The following is a 12,825-nucleotide window of genomic DNA, read 5'->3' on the forward strand; positions in this document are numbered from 1 at the left end:
TTTTTAAACAATGATTTTTGAAACTACCCTCTTTTATTAAACACTGAGCGTCTATAACAAAAGGGAATTGGAGAACTGCTGTGCCTGGAAGATATTTCGTAGTGTCTGTTCTGTCAGCCAGAGGGTGGGCTGACCCCCCAAGGACCTGCATAGAGTTGAGATCAGAGGTTGAGGGAGAGGATGTACTTGTGCTTCTGAGTCATGTGGATGAGTGTTTAGTGCAGTGACTGTGCACCATGAGTCTCATCTCTCTGTCTCCCAGCTTTCCTTTCCGGGACTCACTCTGGGGCCCTCCCCACGCCTATCACCTTGAGGAAAGCCCTCTTCACATCCTTGTTCCGTAGACTGTAGATTATGGGGTTGAGGAAAGCAGAGATGACATTGTAGAACAGGGCCAACTTCTTGTCGTCTTCTGGAGAGGACTTAGAGCCAGGCTTCATGTACATGACCATGGCTGGCACACAGAACATGGTGACCACAGTGATATGGGAGGCACAGGTGGAGAAGGCCTTCATTTGCCCCTGAGCTGAACGGATCTTCAAGATGGCAATGAAGATGTTGATATAGATGATGAGGATGAGTGACAGTGGGATGAGAATTACACTAAAACCGAGAATGAAGTCTACCCGGTCATTGACTGAGGTATCTGCACAAGCCAGCTTTAAGACTGCAGGGACTTCACAAAAAAAGTGGTTTATCTTGTTGGGACCACAGTAGGGCAGACGCATGGCAAAGATGGTGTAGACAAAAGCAGAGGTAACACCCCAGAGTCCACAGAAAATGACCATTACCCCACATAGCCTTGGGCTCATGATGACCTTGTATCTAAGAGGGTGGCAGATGGCCACATACCTGTCTATAGACATAATGGCAAAGAGCCAGGACTCAGTGATGCCTAGAACCAAGAAAATATACATTTGGGCCACACAGCTGGTGAAAGAGATGGTCTTCTTCTGACTGGCCAGATGTGCCAGCATCTGGGGAACGGTTGTAGTGGTGTATCCCAGGTCCAACATAGAAAGGGTGCCAATGAAGAAGTACATGGGAGTGTGGAGGTGTGAGTCCAGGCAGATGAGGACAGTGATCAAGCTGTTGCCCAGAATAATCAACAGGTAGATCATTAGAAATGCCAAGAAGAGCAGAGGAGTAGTTCCAGGGCTAATGGAAAAGCCCAGAAGAATGAATTCAGTCACAGAGGACTGGTTGGGTTCTTGCATCGTGTCTTTCTCTCAATGAAAAAGAAAGACAATTATTCAGACAAGGACTAGCCAAATTATGCACTAGAGCTGAGTTTATTCATGGGACTGGGTAGGATTGGTGTCCATCGCCCAACTATAATGAAACACCATGATACCCCTCCTCCAATATGACAGCCCATTTGGACTGTTTTTGACCACTGTCCCCATCCCTAGGAAAATTATCAAGAAGAGAGCTTCATGTCTAGTTCTGTCTCTGCCTCTAACCCCCCATCTCAGCTTCAGTTTCTTTAGTGGCAAAAAGAAAATATTGGGCTAGGTGAGTTTCAGTTGTCCCAGCATTCCCCTCTCCTTAGTAAGGCATTTAAGTTTCCTTCAGGTAGCAAGGTGTCTGGAGGTGAATATTAGTGTACAGACTCCATGCAAGTTGGCAAATTTCAGAGGCTTGAAGTGGCGAGAAAGCCCATTTGGTCCTTTTGAAGACTTCAATTAATTTTCCACTTCAGTTTTACCCTCAGTCTGTCAACAGGTCAGAACAGTTCTCTAACTATCCATCACCCCATCTCAGGCCTCAGTGTATTAAAAGGAACACTGGTTTCTGAATCCAGTTAGCATAATTCACTGAGTAAATGACCCTGAGCAAGCCATTTGGCCTTTCCTCTGCCCTGTTGAGGTTGCTTCCATAAGTACAAAATGAGAATCATTTTTTTTCTTTTTGAAATAGGTTTGCTGGAAGGGTTGGATGATATTTTGCCTTGAAAAATCACCCTACAGAAGGCTTAATGTGGTAGATGCTCAATAAATGTTAACTGCATTTCTTTTCTTTCTTTCTTTCTTTCTTTCTTTCTTTCTTTCTTTCTTTCTTTCTTTCTTTCTTTCTTTTCTTTTCTTTTTTTTTTTTAAGAGATTTTTTTCTATAGGGCGCGTGCTCTTGCCAGAATGACAGAGAGAGACAGAGAGACAGAAAGTGAGAAATCACTCCCCCCAGTGGGGGATGGCCATGCCACAATCTCTTCTCCTCCATTCTCCTCTTGGGGTCTTGAGCAAGCACGCACGTGCTCCTGGAGTGAATTTAAGCCAGCAGGTCCGGGACTCGAACCATGGTTGACTACATGGGAGTCCAGCGACATAGCCATTATGCCAGTTGCTGGTCCTAATAAATGTTAACAGTATTTCTGCCAGCTCTCCATACAAAGGGTAAGATTCAAGTCCAAACTATGCAAATGAACCTCCGGAGAAGTCATTCTATCATACTTAATGCCCACGGTTTTCACTTCCCCGGGATGTCTGCCTTTTGTTCTTTCTCCTCACAAAAGCCAGAATCTCAGTCATTCTCTTAGCTTCTTATTGACTCTTAACTCTGTTTCAGCCTCCCTGACTCCCAGTTTCATCATGGGAACAGGGAAAGAACAGCTTCTAGGAAGAGATGCCATGTATGTCATCAGCACTTTAGAAATGAGTAATCCTGATATTGTCAGTGTAACCTCTTCTCCTGACACCACCAATTTATCTGACCCCAAACTACACATTCTGCAGTCTGCTGGGTTTCCTTTTGAACACCATGCCGAGTCCCCAGAAGACCCTGAGTCTACATTCAACACATGATTGCTTGCCTTTGACCAAAATAACTGCACACATTGGAACCTATTATGTGCTAAGCACCTTTCCAGAGCCTTCACAGATGTTACCTGATAGCTGTCAGAAAGACAGCTGACCAGAGTGATCTTCCAGACGCAGACAACTGTTTTATTAAACCCCTACCTTTCAACAAAGCCTTTCTAGGTCACATGTGTCCTTGGGTTGGCCTCAGTTTCTTCATCTACACAAAAGATCAGGTGCTTGGGTCACATGGTCTTAAAGAGAGAGATACCACAGGGCAGGGAGGAGAAGATGTGGCATTTAAAGAAAGCTGACTCTGGATTTACTCACTATGGGACTTGGGCTGTTAGCCCATTTCTCTAGACCTCAGTTGACTCAGTTGTAAATAGGAATGAGGAAATCTACTTTGCAAGACAAGTTCCTTCTAGGAAGAAGCAGCCAAAAGATGACTAACTATAGTACTTTGGGATATAGAGTGGGAAATTGTGCTACCATATCTCACTGTCCACCTTTCATACAGAGCCAACGAACGGGCTATTTTTTTCTTTTCCCAATCTAGTGTTTAAGAGTGTTTAACCTGGTTGAGCTGTGAGGCCAAACTGGTCAATTGAGATAATTGTCTATAAACCAGGCAAGTGTGCCCACAGATGTTGTTCTTGGGCTAGAAATTCTAGACCCTGAGCTCCCCATTTCCACTCCTGGACTCTCCCAATGGGAGAGTCAACCTCTACGAAGCTGCCTGGCTCTCAGGCATAGGAAGTAGATATCCCATGTGAGAAGAACAAAGAACAATGTCATTGTATCTGCTAGGGTGAGCCTGGCTTCTGTCTCCATTTGGCCCAAAAATAAAGAATTCAGCTTTGGGCTCTGCTTTACTAATGCTTTAGCATCCACTCCCTCATGATGGCTCTAGGAAAGCCTAAGATAGGGATCGTTATCATCACCTCACAGATAGGAAACTAAGGCCTGGAGAGGAAACGTGTGGGAGAAATGGAATATCATGCAATCCTCAACAGCAATAGGGCTTCCTATGTGTAGCTAAACCATAGCTAACCAGAACTAGTCCATCCGAGCCCTCAATGTACTGAAATATTGTGTGTCCTTGATTCTTGGGAGGGAAAGGCAAATCATGAGGACAAAGAATCTTGTGTTGAGTTTAGCTTCATTATATCTATCTATGCATATACAGTAGATGTGCATACGTATGCATGCACACATAGTAATGGATGGCTTCTGGAAGATCACTCCAGGCAGACCAGTCAGAAACTTGGGAAAACCCTCTCAGCTCCTGCCTCATCCCTCTACATTGTTTTTATCCACACTTTTCTGGCCCATCCAACTCTCTCCATTCCCATTGTCAATGTCCAGTTCAGATACTTGGCATATCTCTCTTACCTGCTGGATCCCTGCCCAGCCCACAGTCTGCTCTAACCTTCAGAATGCTCTTTCTCAGAGATCTGACTGGGCCATTCCTTCACAGCATCGTTGCTTATGGGAAAAAGTTTAAGAAAGGTGAACCACACACACACATACACAAAAGTTGAACCAATACTCTGGCTTTGCCTTTAAAGCCAGTTTTGTCTTCAGGCCCCAAGGCTAGTTGGCGGTTTTAACACTGTAGAGAAAGAGATCTTCAGCAGCTGCTGCTAGGGCTGGCACAGAAAGCATCCCAGCAGCCCAGGAGGCCACTTCCAGGCAGGAGATGTGGAGACGGGTTTGCAGGTGAAGGAGACTAAGCCCTAGTCACATGGGAACTGGTGGCAGAGTTAGGATTAGGACCTGGAATTTATCACTGCCAGCTGGTCCATCCCTTAGACTCTGTCCTAGTCCAAGGCCAGTTCTAGCTAACTTATTAACTGTGTGGGTCAGAACCATCCCCACTGAACAGCTTCACTCTGTGTATATGACTTTGTTGTTTCCCGCTGTCACCCCTTCATTTAATACAGAGCCTGGCACTTCATGAGACCCTGTAAATGCTCACAGTGTGATCCATGTGACTCTGAAAAGCCAGAGGCAAAGAGAAAAGAGTGATTACCCTCTCTCCCTCACTGCACTTTACCCTCGTATTCTCCAAGGTTCAAGAAAAAAAATCCCAAAACCCAAAAAACACCTGTGTCTGGAGGTTGCAAGCCCCTCAGCAGAGACAAAGGCACAGGTGTATTAAAAGGAGGGCGGAGAGAGTTAGCACTAAATGTTATGAATCTTTCTACTATTTCTCTCAACTTCTGTCTCAGCCTATGAATAACAGTAATTCTAAAAATAGCAGCTTCCTATATGCCAGGCACTGTAATGTTGTTTTGTTTTATCCCCATAACTGGGAGATGGTTGAAAGATGTAGCAATGAATACAAGCAATCGGCGATCAGAATGGATGCCTGGAGCAGGAAGTAGGTAAAGCTGTAGCAGGCTACGAGTGAACAGCTATCCTGCACACAGCTACCCTGTGAGGTGGGTACAGCTACTCCACTGATGTACAGGTAAGGAAGGAGCTGACATGCCTTGCCCAGGGATGCTGGAGCTGAGGCAGAGTCTGTGCTCAACTGAGCATCTGTGGCAACAGGGTGGTTGGGCAAACCTAACTGGAGACAGGACCTCTCTCCCTCATCCCTCACTTGCTCCCTCATTTCCTGTCTTCTCCAGAGCAGATGCTGAATGGGAGGGAGCAGGAGAAGCAGATGTCATGGCAGAAAAGCAGGGCAAGTGAAGCTGGGCATACAGCTGATTGTGCCAACCAGATTCGGGGAGGGGACAATGGCAGGCTTGTTCTTAAGGCTGCTGGTGCTGCCTTGGGCTCAGGCCATGTGCCCCCTCCCTGTATCTGTGGTTCCATTGCTGCCTTCCTCTCCCATACCCTGTCCTCCTTGTCCCCAATGACATGCATGAGGGGATAAGCATCCTGTTGGAGGGTCAGAGGCCAGGCAGGTGGTGCTAGAGTTAATGCTTCCTTTTCCTGCCATGCCCAGACAACCCCAGGAATCCCTCATGCTTTCTAGAAGAGGAGAGAGGGCTGGTTCAGATGTGTAAAAAGTAAGGGGGAGTATTGCTCTTTGAGAGAATTAAGGGATAGGTGGGGTGAGCCATGGGAGCCTGGCATGATCCAGAGAATCACAGGAGACAAAAAGAGCATGTGTGAGGGGGTGCTGAGGTGGCAGTTCCTGCCCAAGGACAGCCAACATGGACCAGGGTACAGGCCAGAGACCCAAACCAGAGATACAAAGGCCAAGTCAGCCAGAACCCAAATGGACAGAGGGAGACAGAAGATCCAAGGCAGGAAAGAGCTTCTATAGACTGTGAAGAGAAAGAAGATTATGCCCTTCAGGGCATAATCAGAGGTCAGAGATGAGCCTGGAGCTTGGCCCCAGTGAGCAAGCACTGGCCCTCAGGATCTCCTGGCTGCCATCCTCACATGGCCCTCCTGTAGGAGCACAGTGCAACCTCCCTGAGCACCATAGGTAGAAGCTGCCTATGGGGAAAGATGCAGCTCCAGCCCCCCTAAACCTGGTCTTGCCCTCTCAGCTAAGGCAGGCAATCCCAGTCCTCCACAGAGCCTCTGTGTCTGGGAAGGGTCTAGACCACAGAGGCTGAGGTTGACCACAGAGACTGGGGTTGAGCATTTGCTATGGGTGACAGGCCCCTCCCCAAGCCCTCTGTGACACCCCACTGATCTGCCCTGGACAATTCAGAGATTCACTAAAGCTTGGGACCAGAAGCAGGCCTGGATATTCCAGCTCCACCTTGGGTTCCCCTCCTCTCTGTAGCCTCCCTGGCAGGGGATGCTCCAACTGTTGTCTACACACCCTAAGGACAGGAGGCTCATGATCCTCTAGGCAGCCCAGCTAGCTTTGACTCTGCCCTTCTTAGAATACTTTTTCCTCTCCTGAACTTAAAACAAATGCTCATTCATTCTGATATAGAGATAGGAATTAGACCCAAGGAGTAGGCAAATAGAGCAAAGACCCTGGAGGAAGAGTCACTACGATAGGAAATGGATACACACATATATTAAGATATAACTAACGTATAAAATGGAGTCACTCTGGTCAAGCTTTTGCAAAGGGGTAGTTCACTGCTCTCACTAAAAATCAAGTATTAGCTCTGACTGCTTGCTCACACAGAAAACTGCTTATAACCAGAGCTGCTTTACAGTTTGCATGATAAATCACAGCTTATTAGGAAATACAACTAGATCCTCTTTAAAAATTCCTTCCTCTCATCTTTCCCACCTGGCTCTTGGCACCAGGATGGTTGTTATCTTCCTTCCTGCCACCTCAGATATAAACAAAAAATTCACCACTGGGAAGGGACACTAAGTTCAGGCAGCGCATCCAGATATGGATGCTCATTCCTTCAAAGACCACCCTGGGCATGTGTGGTGAGATCATTAAGTTCCTCACCTGAGAGAGATGCACAAGCACAGGAAAACACCCGCAAAACCCAAGAGGCCAGGTAGTGGCAGACCTTCCCATTCTAAATATGCATTACTAGCCCTCAGGATAGAAGTAACATCTAGCCTCATGGGGAAGGTGGGGAGACATGGGAAGGATGACAAACTGGGGTCACCCAAGTCTCCTGTGGGAGCTGCCATCCTTCAGGCATGCCCTTCAGGCATGGGGTGTATTTCCTTCTGATTAGAAATCTTTCTATTCAAACCTCCTTTCCTACTTAACATGTGTTTGTGATGTTTCATTCTGCATCTCAGGACAGGTCTCTAATCTTAGTGATCTGGACCTAAAGAACTGGGGATTTCACATAACAGGGCTTAACTCCCCTATAGCAGCACTCCCTGCAGGCATCTCCCTCCCTCAAGCTCCTTTTGAACAGCACTAAGCTTGTCAATGAGCTGGCATTTCTCCTCAATATGATAGCCAGTCTTTCTGCAAGCAACTTCCCTCTTCTCACACAAAGTCAGCTTCTCAAAGACTGAACAAATCTACATAAAAACAAGAAACCCAAACAAATCTCCTCCAGCACAGATAAAAACCCCTTGCCTCAGTTTTCCATTGGCAACCCATTTTCTAGGACCTAATACCTGCCTGAGAGCTCTGATCTTCTTTCCTGTCTTAACCTCCCCACTTACTATTCCTTCTTTGTGCCTACATCTTTATTTCTTCATGAGTGGGAGACAATGATTTGAGTTCACTGCTGTTCCTGCATTGAGTATGGGTCCCATAAAACCCAACTTCCTGCCTCATAATTTTCCTGCATCTGGGCCCACACACTCCAACTCTCTGCATCATAATTTTCCTGCATCATAATTGGTGTTTCTGCTCTGTTATAATTCAACAGAAGGGTAAGTAAAACAGACTTTCCCTCCTCTTTTTTGGGGGGACACTCTCATTCCTAGAACCTAGCTCTATTAGACACAATATAATTTCCCTGCATCAATATCAATGATGAATTCTCTAAAGTTCTTTAAAACACCTCCTCCCCTTTCTCTGCACCTTCACCTTCTCACTACTAGCTATCCCCATCTGCCCCCCCGCCCCCCAGAATCTCCACTCTGCATTAAGATGCATTAGTCCTTACCTGCCCTTACCTGTCCTTAGCAGGGTCTGAGGAGCTGACTGGGTCTCCTCTTGATAAGCTCTTCTTCTCCTGCTCCCACCAATAATCCCCAAGCCAGGTCCTTGTCTCCACCCAACATTTTGAATGCCACACAGCAGCCCCAGCAGACACTTCCAGTGACAGCCACAGGGATCACCCAACCCTCTGCTCAGCAGCTAAGGGCTCTGAAGGATAACCTCTGGGGAAGCACCTGGTGACATAGAAGACCTAGGGATTCGTAGTCAGACAGGCTGGGTCACTGTGGCCTATGTGAGACAGGTAGCTTTCCTGAACCCTGGCTACTTCCACAAAATGGTACTCCGCTCCCCACATCATAACCTCATAATCATACCACTATTTTGTTTTGTTTTGAGTCATCATGAGCCAGGCATTTGACATAGGCTACATTTTTACAGCACTATCATCCCCATTTCCCAGATACTCAAGTGGCGACTAGGAGCCTTAGTTGGGAGAGATGGGGATATGGGGTTATGAAAGTAGCTTCTTCTGACCACACAGACTCTGCTTCTAACTAGCACCCACAGAGTGTCATGAGCTGGTGCAATCCAGACTAGGGGCAGGCAGCTATGAGGACCCTGGTGGGAAGGACAGAGTCACTTGTGGAAGTGTCTAGTTGCCTAGTGGACTCTGGATGCCAGGGCAGCAATTCTGGGGCAGTAGGTTCTTCTGGGACTTTTTGCTAAACGTATACTTTCCAGGAATCTAAAGGGAAAGGGGACCAATATTCACTGGACACTTCTGTGTATGAGGCACATTATATCTATCATTTCAACAAATTCTCAAACAAGTCAGTGAGAAAAGCATTTTATTTTCACTCTACAGGTGAGGACACTGAAGATCAGAGAGAGAAAATGACTTACCAGGGTCAAACAGCTGTTTGAGGTAGCTGAGATGCCAACTAGGTCTGACTGATTGTAAAGTGCTTCCACTGTACTATACTTGGGACATGGGACATGGGATATCTAGCCAGGAGTGAGGGCCTTCTCTCAGCTTTTCTGGTGCCTGGGTCACCAGCAGGATGACTCCCGCAAATTGGACCCCAGCCTTTCTAGAAATTGCAAGTTATTCCTGAGGTCTCTGCTTCAGCTACAAGGTGGTAGAGGGTGAGTGGGACCAAGAGCACAGAACCCTGGTTCTTGGTGCAGAGGTGGTTTCACTGTGGATTCCTTAATGCCCGGGATTATCCTTGCTACATTCTTACCTGTTTCTGAGTTACAAAACTAATCCATGTTCATTAAGAAAATGAATGAGGGGCCAGGTAGTGACACGGTGTTCCGTGAGGCTGACCCACATGGGGAGGTTCCTGGCTCATGTTCAGAGAACTCGGAATAAACCAGGACCATGTGTACCTATGACCGGGACTGGCTGAAGCTGTGCACGGATCATGGCATCAAGATCCTGTTGAGGGTGCCCTCTCTTACACGCTCTCCCTATTGCTCATGGAAAAAAATCAATAAATGTAAAAGAATAAAATTAATAAATGCAGAAAGGGAGAAAGAAGAAAAATATGGCCCTTGAGTTGCATATAGCAGAAAAAATTTCTGCTATGATCTCTTGCTGTTTCTAATTTTTTCTGAATGTCTGCATGTGTGTGGGCTCCCACCGGGTTAATATTACACTTTACATTCAATTGTATTGAGAGATGTTTCTTCCTCTTTTCTTGTCAGTAGAACCATGCTCTTGCTGACATTTGTTTTGCGCAGTCAATGCATCATGAATGTCCCATGCCCAGATGACAACCTCATTACTCCCTTTTCCAGAACTCCTTTCAGCATGGGAAGGTATGGTGCCTGGTCTTGTCCAGTGAGACTTAAGGGGAACTCTACTAAGGCATTTTTGTATAAATTTTGCTTTTTTAGCTGAAAGGATAGAGTGACTGTGGTACAAATTTTCTCCTCCAATTCCTTTTCTCTTACTATGAACATAGATATAATGTCTAGAGTTGGGCAAGCCATCTTGAATCTATAGGTAACAGACTCAGAGAATCATGGTGTCTCTCCTTAACATTATTCAACTGGGAACACACACAAGTAAGCACTAAACTCCAGATTTCATGTTACATAAAAAATTCTTATAAATCTAAACCATTATTAGTTTGGCCTTCTGCTTTGCTTTGTAAGGAAATTCTAATGGATTAAATATTGTGTCTTTTAAAAAATAGAAGCACACATTTAAGGGACACAAAAATGGAAAATAATCTGTTGATAATGTGTTTATGGTAATATCTTGACTGGACTAGTATACAGTGTATTCATAATGGGAAAATTTGTTTTGTATTCTGTAAAGACATAGTGATTTAATGAAAAAATATAAGAAAAAGAAAAGAAAGAAAAATATAAACATTTAAAGAAAATAATCAAATTTTTAAAAGTAATTATGGGGTCAGCAGGTGATATGGTGGCTAAGGTGCTGACCTCCCACATGGCCAACCACAGTTCAAGTCCTGGACCTGGAGGCTTACTTTCTCACTTTCCCTCTCTCTGTGTGTCTCTCTGTGATCAAATTAAAATAATTGAATAATTCTTTTAAAAAAGTAATTGTATATGATAAGCATTTTGCCATCTCCTCATGTAATTCACTGATTTAAAGCAAATCTTGTTATAATTTTCTTCATATTCACTTTGACTGAGATTTTTTGAACCTATGGGAATATAGTTTTAATCACATTCAGGAAAAAAGCAGTTGGCACAGGGCTGCCTGGCCCGTTATACATGTATCACATTTTATAATTGCCAGAGGGTGCCTACCTTTGCCAGACAGAGACAGAGGGAGAGGGAGAGGGAGAAAGCGTGCCTCAATGGCACATCATCATGGCACAATCCATTCTCCTCCATTTCTCCATCCTGTCAGGGTTATGGCCATGTACACACATGCAGCCAGCATGTTCATAAGGCGCACTAGGACCTAAGCCAATCAGCCATGTGGGATTCAGCTCCCTTAACCACTGGATGACAGGGCTGGCCCAATATATGCCATCTTCATAAACTTCTGTTAAAAGAAAAATAAGCCAGTCTATTTAATACAGTAGAGTCACTTTTTTTGTTTTGTTTTGTTCTGTTTTTTTGTTTGTTTGTTTGTTTTGAGAGGTTTTCGCTATAGGGCGCCAGACAGACAGAGACATAGAGACAGAAAGCGAGAAATCACCCCCTGGGGCGATGGCCACACCACAATCCCTTCTCCTCCATTCTCCTCTTGGAATCTTGAGCATGCACGCACAAGCACCCAGTGTGAGCTTAAGCCACAGGGTCCAGGAATCGAACCGTGGTTGACTACATGGGAGTCCAGTGACGTAGTTATTATGCCATCTGCTGGTCCCAATACAGTGGAGTTTTGTTTGTTTGTTTGTTTTGAGAGGTTTTCGCTATAGGGCGCCAGACAGACAGAGACATAGAGACAGAAAGCGAGAAATCACCCCCTGGGGCGATGGCCACACCACAATCCCTTCTCCTCCATTCTCCTCCTGGGATCTTGAGTACGCACGCACACGCACCCGGCCTGAGTTTTAAGCCACCAGGTCTGGGACGTGAACCACGGTCGACTACGTGGGAGTCCAGCAACATAGCCATTACGCTAACTGCTGGTTCCCCCGATACAGCAGAGTTTTAATAGAGCAAATCTTAACATAATTTAAATTGGGCAGTTGTCCCCAGACTTCTGGACAATTCCTGCCAGCCACATGATCAACTTGGCATTTAAGTCGGCAGTATAGGAAAGTGTCCTACAAAAAATCTAAGTGAAGGGGTAAGGTAGAGAAACCATCGGTTACATTCCAAAGTAAAGTAACCAATGCCTGTGGTTGTCTGAAGCCTAGCTGCAGTGATTGACTGTAACCTAGCAACCAGCTCAGAAAAAAACAGCCTAACATGTAGGATTTCTGCTTATTCATAGGAATCCAAGTGTGGGGGTTTAGTGGCTGATTTAGACCAAAATAGTTTAATTTAACAATTTTCCCCCTTTTAGTCAGCCTCTCAAATATTTGAGAGACTGACGAAAACTTAGGGCATTTGCGCTACTCTTTGTCCCCATCACAAATGACCGTTTTCTTGCTCTCAGCATGGAATCCACGGGTCACAATATCACACAAGTTGAACATGATGTCATACAGGTCAAACAGGTCTTCCTTCGCGCTTTTACGGATCTGACTGGAACAAGACCACTCAGCGTTCAATGTGTGGCTGCGTACTAAGCATTTAAGACTTGAGAGGAGAGAGCGCACCAGGAGGACTGATGTGATGACTAAGGTGTACCCCTTATCAAAAGTTCCTACAAAACAAGCCAAAATGAATGTAAACAGGTTAAGGTTCAGGCCACATAGTCAATTCAACAGTGTTTGAGCCTAGTTGTCTGGACCGTGATGACAACTGAGGACCACAGTTCTTTGTAAAATGGCCTGACTCTTTGTTATCAGTCTAGTAACATAAGTCATAATCTAGAGGACTACTGGGAGAAATATAAAGACGAAAAAA

At 45.4% G+C, this 12,825-nt stretch overlaps 1 protein-coding gene across 2 annotated transcripts; it reads right to left on the bottom strand.

Annotated features, from left to right (window-relative positions):
- Positions 1–278: 278 nt before the first annotated feature.
- LOC102473419 (olfactory receptor 2D2-like) lies at positions 279–9,652 on the bottom strand. Of its 2 annotated transcripts, XM_027773892.1 has the most exons (2): positions 9,626–9,652; positions 279–1,199 (listed from the first exon to the last, which is right to left on the bottom strand). In XM_027773892.1, exons 1-2 carry the CDS (start codon positions 9,650–9,652, stop codon positions 279–281), a joined length of 948 nt encoding a protein of 315 aa, XP_027629693.1. The 2 variants fall into 2 exon arrangements, with proteins under 2 accessions (XP_027629693.1, XP_006153791.1); XM_006153729.1 differs by lacking the exon at positions 9,626–9,652 and having other exon boundaries at positions 279–1,217.
- Between the last annotated feature and the right edge of the window lie 3,173 nt (positions 9,653–12,825).

This window comes from Tupaia chinensis, unplaced genomic scaffold (assembly GCF_000334495.1).
Source record: "Tupaia chinensis unplaced genomic scaffold, TupChi_1.0 Scaffold000387_1, whole genome shotgun sequence".
In the NCBI taxonomy this organism is placed as follows: Eukaryota; Metazoa; Chordata; class Mammalia; order Scandentia; family Tupaiidae; genus Tupaia; species Tupaia belangeri.